This window comes from Bidens hawaiensis, unplaced genomic scaffold (assembly GCF_021521415.1).
Source record: "Bidens hawaiensis isolate Kalapana, Puna unplaced genomic scaffold, B.hawaiensis_p1.1 tig00030848_1, whole genome shotgun sequence".
NCBI lineage: Eukaryota > Viridiplantae > Streptophyta > Magnoliopsida > Asterales > Asteraceae > Bidens > Bidens hawaiensis.
The window spans coordinates 160,240-171,639 of NW_027495172.1; the positions used below are offsets into that span (position 1 = coordinate 160,240).

General features: G+C 40.9%; 1 protein-coding gene across 1 annotated transcript; it reads right to left on the bottom strand.

Moving 5' to 3' along the window:
• Positions 1 to 691: 691 nt before the first annotated feature.
• Positions 692 to 1,351, bottom strand: LOC143581267 (uncharacterized). The gene has a single exon (XM_077064094.1). It carries the CDS (start codon positions 1,349 to 1,351, stop codon positions 692 to 694), a length of 660 nt encoding a protein of 219 aa, XP_076920209.1.
• Positions 1,352 to 11,400: the final 10,049 nt, after the last annotated feature.

The window sequence follows — 11,400 nt, forward strand, 5'->3', positions numbered from 1 at the left end:
CTGATCTTGACAAACAAGGGGGAGTAAAGGGTCCGAAATGGGGCTAGTTTTCCCGGAGGCTCCTGTCCGGAGGCCTCGTTATTGCGGAAGACAAAGTCTCCCACATCGAATTCGCATGTCTGGACCCGCGAGTTATAGTATTTCTGAAGCTGTCGCTTGTAATTGTGCTCGCGGATCAATGCTAATTCTCTTCTTTCTTCCAGTAAATCAAGATTCATCCTAAGTTCGTGATCATTATCATCAATCAATAGGACCCTTGCGGATGGAATCCCGATTTCTGCAGGGATCATGGCTTCAGTGCCATAGGTTAGGCTAAAGGGTGTCTCCAAATTGCTGGAGTTCTTTTGAGTGCGGAAGGCCCAGAGTACATGGGGCAATTCGTCTACCCAACCCGTTCGTTTCGTTCCTAGCCTTGTCTTGATCCCTTCTTTAATAGTTCGGTTGGTCCTTTCGACCTGCCCGTTTGCCTGCGGATGAGCTACGGATGTAAAGATTTGAATGACCTGAAGTTCTTTCAACCATTCCTGTAGTCCGCTGTCAGCAAATTGGGTCCCATTGTCACTTACCAATTCTTGTGGGAGGCCGAACCGGCAAATGATGAATTCCCAAAGGAATTTTTTCACGCTTGAAGCCGTGATTGATGCAACCGGTTTGGCTTCCACCCACTTGGTGAAATAATCAATGGCCACTATCAAGAACTTGACTCGTCCCGGGGCTTCCGGGAAAGGCCCCATGATATCAATAACCCAAACGGCCATGCAGATGTTACTGGAATCAGTTCGTTTTTTGGACACAGGGTGTTGGGGGCATGGCGCTGGCATGAATCACATTTTCTAATTTCTTGCACGACGTCTAAGTGCATTCCGGGCCAATAATACCCTGCTTTCATAATCTTTGCAACTATCATTCTTGGTCCCGCGTGTAGTCCGCAAATTCCTTCGTGAATTTCTCTGATCAAGTAATTTGCATCTTCTGCGTCTACACAACGTAATAACGGACCAAGGAATGACCTCCGGTACAAGATACCCTCAATCAACTGGTAATTCAGAGCTTTATGCTTAATCTTCCGAGCCTCAGCCTTTCCTACTGGAAGTGCTCCGGAAGATAAATAAGCTATAATGGGTGACATCCAAGATTCAACACCCGTTTGAATTACCAGGACTTGATTTTCCGGAACGGATGGATGGTCTAGAACTTCTACACGAATATCTTTGGCGAAATGCTCAAAATTCGTTGAAGCTAGTTTGCTAAGAGCGTCCGCCGATTTGTTCTCGCTCCTTTTAATGTGAACAATATTGAAGGAGGAAAACTGGAAAATCAAGGCCCTTGCTTGTGAAAAATAAGAAGCCATGACATCGTTTTTGGCTTCGTATGTTCCTTTTATTTGTCCCGCAATTAGCATAGAATCCACCCGAGCCTCCAAATGTTTTACCCCCAGCTTTTTTGCTATCCGCAGTCCTGCCAGGAAGGCTTCATATTCCACCTCATTATTGGTACTCTTGAAGTCCAACTTGATGGCATATGTAAATTCATGCCCCTCATGGTTAACTAGCCTTAAACCTACACCTGACCCTTCGCTGCTGGAAGCTCCGTCCGTGAAAAATGACCAAACTTGCCTTTGTTCCGGAGGTGTTTGAGGTTGTTGTTCGTTTAAGCATTCTTGCTCTTTATACTACGGAACTTCCGTGACGAAGTCCGCGAGTACCTGCCCCTTCATCGCTGGTCTAGGCCTATATTCGATCGAGTGTTCACCCAATTCGATGGCCTACTTTGACAGTCGTCCGGACAACTCGGGTTTACTCAACACGTTCTTGAGTTTGTACCCGGTTAACACATTAATTGGGTGGCCCTGGAAGTATCTGCGGAGCCGCCTGGCGGCATAGACCAATGCCAAAACTAACTTTTCCAACATCGAATACCTTGTTTCCGGGTCCGATAGCGTTATACTGACGTAATAGATTGGAGTCTGAACATTTTTTCTATCGGTCAGCAGAACGGCCCCTATGGAGATGTCCGAGGCAGATAAATACAGTGTCAGAGGTTCGCCCGCGTATGGTGCTGTTAGAGTAGGAAGCTCCATTAAGCATTTTTTAACTTCTAAGAATGCTTTTTCCGCTTCCGCGGTCCACTTGAAATGTGCCTTTTTGAGGCAATTTCTAAGTGTTGACACAAATGGGTGAGACTTAGCCGCGTGGTTTTCTAAGAATCGGTTTAACGCTACAAGTCTTCCATTAAGTGTTTGAACCTCTTTGAGGGAAGAGGGTGAAGGCATGCGGGCTATAGCCTGGACTTTATCTGGGTTGGCTTTAAAGCCCACGCCTGTTACTATGACTCCGAGGAATTTACCCTCTTCCATGCCAAATGAACACTTAGCTGGATTCAATTTCATGTTGATGCTTCTTAGTGTTACAAAGGTCTCTTCAGTATCTCTTAACATATGATCTTCTTCAATGCTTTTGATTACCAAATCATCCATATAAACTTCGAGATTCCGACTATATTTGACTTTTGAAAGCCTGATCCATCAGTCGTTGATATGTGGCCCCTGCGTTCTTTAATCCGAAAGGCATCATTCTGTAACAGAATGTTCCTTGGTCAGTTCGGAACGCTGTCTTGTCCTAGTCGCCAGCTGCCATATGAATCTGGTGATACCCTTTGTAGGCATCGAGGAAGCACTTGAATTTAAATGGGGCCACAGCGTCTATTTTTAAGTCGATCTCCGGAAGTGGGTAACGGTCTTTGGGGCATGCCTTTTCAAGTCTTTATAATTTATGCACATCCTCCATGTCCCGTTGCTCTTTGGGACAATCACTGGGTTAGCCACCCATGTTTGGTACTTGATTTCTCGTATGATCCCAGCATGAAGAAGGTCTTGTACTTGCTCATTCATAGCCTTCGTTTGTTCTGGACCCATCTTTCGTTTATTTTGTACAATTGGGGTGATTAACGGATTCACCCTTAACTTGTGTTCAGAAATGCTCCGCGGGACACCGGTCATGTCCGCGGGTTGCCAAGAAAAAAGGTCAATGTTCTTGGTCAATAATTGCTTTAAAAAGGTTCTCACTATCTCCGAGATGGCGGGTCCTATTGTAATTGTCTGGTCTGGAAACTTCTTATTCAAAACCCATTTCTCGGGCTCAATCCTCTGAGCCTGTCTTGGAACCTTGCTTGGTCTTGAACTTTCGGTTGTAAAACAATGTCGGTTTACATGAATTATCGCCACACCGGTGCGAGTTGGAACTCCTATTGCACCATGTGTTGTGGACGGGTGGGCATTGAAATCTCCAATTGCTTCTCGTCCCAAGTTAATGTCATGTTTAGAAGTTGCTGGTAGGACCAAAAATTCAACTTCCTCTGTTCTTGAATGTACTCCGTCACTTAGTGTGACCGGGAAAGTGATGACACCGTGTGGGTGCATTATCTCTCCCCCAAAACCAGAAACAGGAGCATGAATTGGTTGTAGTCTTTCTTTGTCTTCCTCATCCAGTTGTTCGAAACATTGTTCGTACATAATATCGGACGTACTGCCTGTGTCAAAGAACACATATTGTGACCGATAATGACCAAACTCGGCAGTAATTATCAGCGGGTTTTTGTTGCACGGGCCCCCTTTGATCCGAGGAAAAATAACGGGCTCGTTTTTCCATTCTTCGTACGAATATTCCATCCGTTTTCCTTTACCCGAGTGTCCCCCTTGAATCATGTGGACATTCAGGTCTTTAATTTGCCTTTTGGCTGGGCCCTGGCTATCCTTTGCGGGAGGTTTGCCAGTCCCTGCTCGTACGCCTTTAACCAAATGTTCGAGTTTACCATTTTTAACAGTTGCTTCGATTTCATTTCTGAGAGCCACACACTCATTCGTGTTGTGTCCAATATCATTATGATATGAGCAATGTTTTGTGGTATCGAGGAATGACTTCCTTGGTTGAGGTTTCCGAAAAGTTAGGTTCTCAGTGGTGAGAATTTCGGAGGGAGTTTTCGATAACTGGGTCCAACTGTTGGTGGAAAGAGCCGAAAAATTATGTTTACCCTTGTTGCCGATCAAAGATCTTGCATCAAAAGGTTTAGATGTTTCCGCACTTGGCTGAAGTCTTGACCATATTGGTCCCTTAGCTTGTCTGTTCGGTCTCGGAGTTTGAAACTCAACCCTTGGGGATTGCTTTTGACTGCTAGAACTTAGAGTTTTTTCTGTTCTTGCATATAGCTTTGATGCCTTCATGATTTCATCCCATGACTCAGGCATTCCATCTCTTCCCGTTAGAGTACGAATCAAGGCATCACTGTGGACGTTCTTACAAAATGCTCCGCGCAGCATATCTTCGCTCACTCCTCCGATATTAAGGCTCTCGTTAGTAAAACGAGTAATGAAGTCTTCAATAGACTCATTATTTCGCCTTGTAACATCTAATATTTCCGAAGGGTCACGGTTATGTTTCTTTTGTTGACTAAAATGCTGAGAGAATTTTGCAACAAAGTCTTTCCAACTTGTAATCTTTCCACATGGCAATTTTTTAAACCACTCCCGCGCTGCCTCGGTGAATGTTAGTGCGAACATGTGACACCAATATGGAAGAGTCCAACCGCTGACTCCTCCAACTGCTTCAAACCTTAACGGATGATCGCTAGGATCAGTCATTCCATTATATGTTCCAACGGATGTTGGAATATTTGCATTAATCGGGAATGAAGCTGTCGCGATGCTCGGAATGAATTTTGATTTTCTGCGAAGGACTCCGGGCGATATGGTTTAGAAAAATCATATTTAGCATTGCTATGATACTTTGCATGGCGGACAACTGGGCGCGGATAGCTTGCCCCTCCGTATGAAGGAAGGCAGCTATCCCCGCTATAAAAACTACCATCCAGACGATAAGATAAGTCGTACCCGTCCAGTTCATCCTCATAGGATGGTACCCGCATATCTATGCGGGGACGAGGACGCAACCTTCGGGTTTCGCTCATGTTCCGCTCCGGTGGCAAACTGTACTGGATGTGACTTCCCCTTATAGGAGGAGAAATAGATCTCCTGAACCAAACCCCTAAGCAAAGAAGGGATTGCCTTAGTTCAGTCTCGAGGCCGGATGGTAGCAATACACTTCTGACCTAAGCCCTTGAACAGGGAGCAATTAGAGGACACCTCTGATCGTTCACCTCTAATGTGACACGTTCCCTCCCAGTTTGATCAACGGGATCAGTCGGCTAGAGAGCGGGGCTATTCTTCTTCCGAGGAGACAAAGTAGTCTCTTGTACTGACCGAACCCTCAGTTCGGAAGGGATCCAGTGCCCAACTACCGACTCCTCCCGGAATTGCGTTATCGGAGCCGAGCCAGGAATGGCCGTTAGTGGACACCCACCTTCACCTGTTAGAGAGGCAAACTCAGAAAATTGTCTCCTGTCCCAGTCACTGAAAGGGAGATACTCGCAGCCGAGCTCTCGTCCCACTCCCGCTGCCTCGTGAAACTAATCCAGGACTTTCTGCCAGCGCTAACACCATCCGAGCTTGCACTGCCACTCGATTCTACTGCCTAAGATGTCCCTCCCGGTACCTGCTTGAGTTAGCGTAAGCGGCTCGTAAGACCAAGGAGTTAGCCACCTTCCGGGTACGGCCATGGAAACGCTCATTCCGGACCCGGCGTTCGTACTCTGCTTTCAGACTATTTTGCTGAACACGAAGCCACTCGTCCGGAGACAAAGTTTCTTCGGTTCTGAAATCACGACGGTGAGCTCTTCTTAGATTAGAATCACCGGAATCTTCTTCCAAACCTAACTCCGACTGAGTTTGGTGGACTTCTCTTGCAATTCGTTCTAAATTCCTCAAGTTAGAACCTCCTAGGGCTGTGACATGCCCCAAGTCAGTAGTTGGTGTGACAACATTTCCGGTGTCTATCGGAGTGACACCTTCTTGTTGAGCAAACAACCCCTGAACCGTCAAACCACCCAAGGAAATGATTCCTGGGTTGACGGTGTCGGTTCTTGCGGTAGGGGTCGAAATTCGAGCAAACACAGATGTTGCTCCTTCACGTGTTTCAAGGTTGGGATCACGCGGAAGTTGTGCTTGATTCTCCGTCGGCCCTTTAGGTAACTGACTCATATCGTAAAGAGAACGAAAAAAATTTTTGGCTGTTCTAACAAAAGCACGGATGGCGCCAATGAAGAAACACGGATCTACTCCCCACTAATGGGTCCTAGATCTGATGAGTCCACAAGGTAGGATACGGTTATGGCCAATACGATATGAATACAATCCCCAAAGTCCGGTGACGTGAATCCTGCAAAACAGAACACCGTGAGCTCGTTACGGGAAGGACAGGGTGGGGGGTCTTCCCGTAACCACCCTCTGGCGTGAGAATAAGTACCGTTCTGATGAAGAGATAAAGTACTTAAATAAATTGAGAGAGTACCGTGATGGTGAATGCATACCTCATGATGATTGAGAGGGTATTTATAGCCGGAGGGTGTAAGGAAGTGATTGGGTCAGCTATCCCTTTAGAAGATACCTTATAACCGTCTGGACGCGTGTCCTTATATGATAGGTTTAAATTATACGCTGCATGTGCATGTATAACAACCTGGACACCTGTCGCTTTATTATTGGTTCATGAGGTAACATTGGCCATGTGCACAGTTATAACGGCCTTGTCACGTTTCACTAGCTAATTGGCTGAAGGGTCACGTATTACCCAAGAAAGCATCTTGGCAAGTCTTCTAGAAGGTAATTGGTTATTGACAGCTGTCCCGAAGCATTACCTTGTAGTTATTTACGCGGAAGGATATTCCTTCATGCGGATGACTTTTGAGGGTGTTGTGATGCTTCCGCATGTGCTATGAGGGTGTTTCTTCCTCAGATGATTATGCGGATGGTTTATATGCCCCGCGGGTGCCTTATAAGGGACTTCTGATTGACCCGCGGGTATTTCTTATGGGTATTTGGGTCCTTTTGGTACCCTACCTCTATAATCGGACTTGGAAAAACTATCACTCTGCGTGAAAAGGTCAATATACGCAATGTGACCATGAACATCCCACCATTATGCTCGAGACAGTTCAATCGTATGACCTAAGGATATGATATGCCTATATTGGATTAGCTGTATCTAGTACGTAATGGCATAAACATGTTCAATATTTGGCCAGTAGTTAATAAAATCTTAAAAGGTAATGTGCCTTCATGCAAATTTATGGTGAATGACACAATACACAAAAGGATACATATATACTATGTTGAAGATTTAATTTAACCTGAACAGGGCGTAGTAATAAAAGGTTTCAGATATCCACATAAACCGAAGAAACTACAATTTATAATTCGTCGTGAATTGAATATGTAAAGGATATTGGGAGAGTCTTCGATGTCCTCCAAGCATGGTGAGTAATTATACGTGATCAAAAAAGAATTCGGAGCATGCAAGTAATAAGTGAACTAATGCATGTATACCTTATAATAGATAATATGATTGTACACGACGAATGGCATGCCATAAATAATTAACTACTCTATTAGTAGTTAATTAGAGTTAACTACTAATAAACTACTCGTATCGGGAATGTAAACCATGTAAACTAGTTGCAAAGTGTTAACTTCATATAAAGTACTCCTATAGGCAAGGTTGTCAAAGTCGCTAGGCGGACCCTAGGCGGCCGACTGAGGAGTTGGGTGTACTCGGAAAGTACTCGGACATGGTTGGATATTATGCATATGTCAAATATAATAAGTTTACTAATATTTAGAACAAAATAGGTGAATATCAATATAAATAAAAGAAATATATTTTTAAATAATCAAATATTCTAAAAATTACTAATCATTAATTAAAAAAATGATATTTGTCCATTAATATTATTAAAATACGAATTTTGTTATATTCTTTTGAGTCAAAATCGGTCCAAGTTCACCGATAAGATGTGGTTCTGGCTGAGATTGACCACATTTGACCGATTCTTAGTAGCTAGGCGGATTTATAGAAATTTGCCTCGGTGACATGTCTTGTAGCGAGTACTCGGAGAGTACTCGGCCTTTTAATCCTACTTTTACAACATTGCCTATAGGTAATGGGAATCAGGTTAACTAACCACAACGAATTAATTACTAATTAACTACTTGTATTGGGAATGTAAACAAGGTAAACTAGTCCCGATGAGTTAACTACTAAATAAACTACTCGTATTGGTAATATAAACCAGATAAACTAATCGCGGATGAGTTAACTACTAATAAAATACTCATATCGGGAATGTAAACTAGTCATTGACCAAGATCTATTCGTAACGATTAGTTGACCTTTCAAACTAACCATTACAGTTAGTATTTTGTAAAACTAATCGATTCGATGTCTCTGGTAAACAAACACATCGTCGTGGTTAATTTGATAAAATTACTCGTGTCTCGAAAAGTTTTAAAATCTACTCGTCGCACTAAAGGAATTCGTATTTACTCGTGGGTGTTGATAACGAGGCATAAAACTTATTTTGTCGTGCCGAGTAAATGATTAGTAAACCTGCTCATTACGGTTAATATAAAGACACGTGTCAAGTTTTAACTGGTTAAACAAACTACTCGTCATGACTAGCTTATAATACATGTTTTGGGAATTTCTTGCAAATGGCTCCTAAAACCTTAAAAAGGTTTTCATAAACGCTTATTTTGATAATTTTCCTTTCTTTATTGTGTGTGTTTTAAATAATAGTGTTTTTATATTGGAGAAATTCCCAAAATAAGCGTTTATGAATACGTTTTTCAGGATTTATGTGTCACTTCCAACAAATTCCCAAAATATGTATTATAAACTAGTCGTGACGAATAGTTTATGATTACACATGAGTAGTTTTTATAACCAATTAAAACTTGTCACGTGTCCATAAACTAACTGTAACGACCAGGTTCACTAATCATCTACTCGTAACGATTAAATAAGTTTCAACCCTCGTATCAACGCACACGAGTAAATAAGAAATCATTTAGTCGCGACGAGTAGGTTTTATAACTTTACAAGACACGAGTAGTTTATCAAACTAACCACGACGATGCGTTTGTTTTCCAAATACAACGAACCAGTTAGTTTTACAAAATACTAACCGGAATGGTTAGTTTAATAGGTCAACTAGTCGTTACGAGTAGATCTTGGTCAATGACTAGTTTACATTCACCATACAAGTATTTTTTATTTATAATTAACTCGTCTCGATAAATTTACCTGGTAAACATTACGCATACGAGTAGTTTATATGTAGTTAACTCGTTGTGACTAGTTTACATTCCCGGTACTAGTATTTTATTAGTAATTAACTCGTCTTGATTACATTGCCCATAGGAGTAGTTTATTTGTAGTTAATTCGCCGTGACTAGTTTACATTCCCTATGCGAGTAGTTAACTAGTAACTAACTCGTATTGGCTAGTTTAACGTAACAATCTACCCGTCGCGACTCGTTTTATCGGTTTTCCGATTTATTTTATATTTTTTTAAAATTAGTCTTTACTAATTAAAACGAACGAAAAAAACACTGTCACAAACGAAAAAACACTACCACACAAGGGATTTTGCAAAACATTAGAAAATCGTAACCAAGCCCGTAACAAACAAGCTACTAATTAATGTTACAAATGTTTTTCTCTTCTTATTATAACACATATAAAACATCAACAAAAATTGCAAGCATATGCATGTAACAACCAAAGTTCATTTTCATAGCTCTTAGTAGAACATAAACACAATAATGACCTTTATAACTTAGGTCATTTTGAAATTTAATACAACACAAAAAACATCCAACTCAACTAAACACATCTTCAAACTTTTGTTTTGAATTTCGTTTGCTCTGCCCAAGACTTCATGTTTAATGATGGACCTCAAAAGACCTGGAATGATATCTTGAGCTCTATGGCACAATGGGGTATCGATCCAACCCCGAAACCACATACAGATGCTTGCGAACAATGTATTGTGACATCAAAATTAATAAAAATGAATAAACAAAAAAAAATCACACCCGTGCAGTAGTAAAATCTTCTGTCAGGATTTTCTTCGGTTCAAGAAGTGCAAATCGTTGTTACAGAACCACAAGAACAAATAACTCTCTATCATTGCGTCAGTGGCGAAGTGACTCCAACAATTCATTTGACAACCTAGACATTTTCTACTTTTGTTTTGTTTTTCAACGGTAATGGTTTGGTTGGAAAGTTAACTTGTAAGGGATTATAGTAAATTAAACGAGTAATATACAAATTAATATATAGTCGCGACTAGTTTATAGCATGATATTAGTACCGATGATTTAACTACCTATAAACTACTCGTATGGGTAATGTAAATCAGGTAAACTTATCAGGATGAGTTAATTACTAATAAGATACTCGTATCGAGAATGTAAACTAGTCACGACGAGTTAACTACATATAAACTACTCATATGCGTAATGTTTACCAGGTAAACTTATCGAGACGAGTTAATTACTAACAAAATACTCGTATGATGAATGTAAACTAGTCGTTGACCAAGATCTACTCGTAACGACTAGTTGACCTATTAAACTAACCATTCCGGTTAGTATTTTGTAAAACTAACCGGTTTTCGATGTATTTGGAAAACAAACGCATGGTCGTGGTTTGTTTGATAAACTACTCGTGGCTTGTAAAGTTTTAAAATTTACTCGTCGCGACTAAAGGGTTTCTTATTTACTCGTGGGTATTGATTACGAGGCTTGAAACTTATTTAATCGTTACTAGTAGATGATTAGTGAAACTGATTGTTACGGTTAGTTTATGGACGCGTGGCAAGTTTTAATTGGTTATACAAACTGTTCGTGTGTAATCATAAACTATTCTTCACGACTAGTTAATAATACATATTTTGGGAATTTGTTGAAAATCACACCTAAAACCTTAAAAACATATCCATAAACGTTTATTTTAAGAATTTTGATTTGGTCGTTGACTATGTGTGTGTGTCTTTTTTTTCTCTCTCTTTATTATTGATGCTCTAAAAATACATTTGCAAGCGTTTTTGTAACATATTCGTGACACCCGGAACATTGTGATTCATATATATAAGATTACAGCTTAGTATGAATGCTCTATCAATACCAAAGTTACAAAGCACGAATAATTTATCCACAACGAACATTGTTTGTTCTCATAATATGAGACAGATGTCCTGATAATGTGCTCATATATTCGCAAAGTAACAAGTTTCCATAAAAGACAATTTTCTAGAATCTCGTTCTTTCCACACACAAAAATATCAAAGTAATCATCATGGCTTTGGGCTTTGGTTCCTTCACAATCATCAAAACTGAATGCTCTATCAATACCAAAGTTACAAAGCACGAATAATTTATCCACAACGAACATTGTTTGTTCTCATAATATGATACAGATGTCCTAATAATGTGCTCATATATTCGCA

What these genes read in the sequence shown, in the direction of transcription:
- LOC143581267 (XM_077064094.1), bottom strand. Translation starts at nt 1,351, where the DNA reads ATGGCTTCTTATTTTTCACAAGCAAGGGCCTTGATTTTCCAGTTTTCC.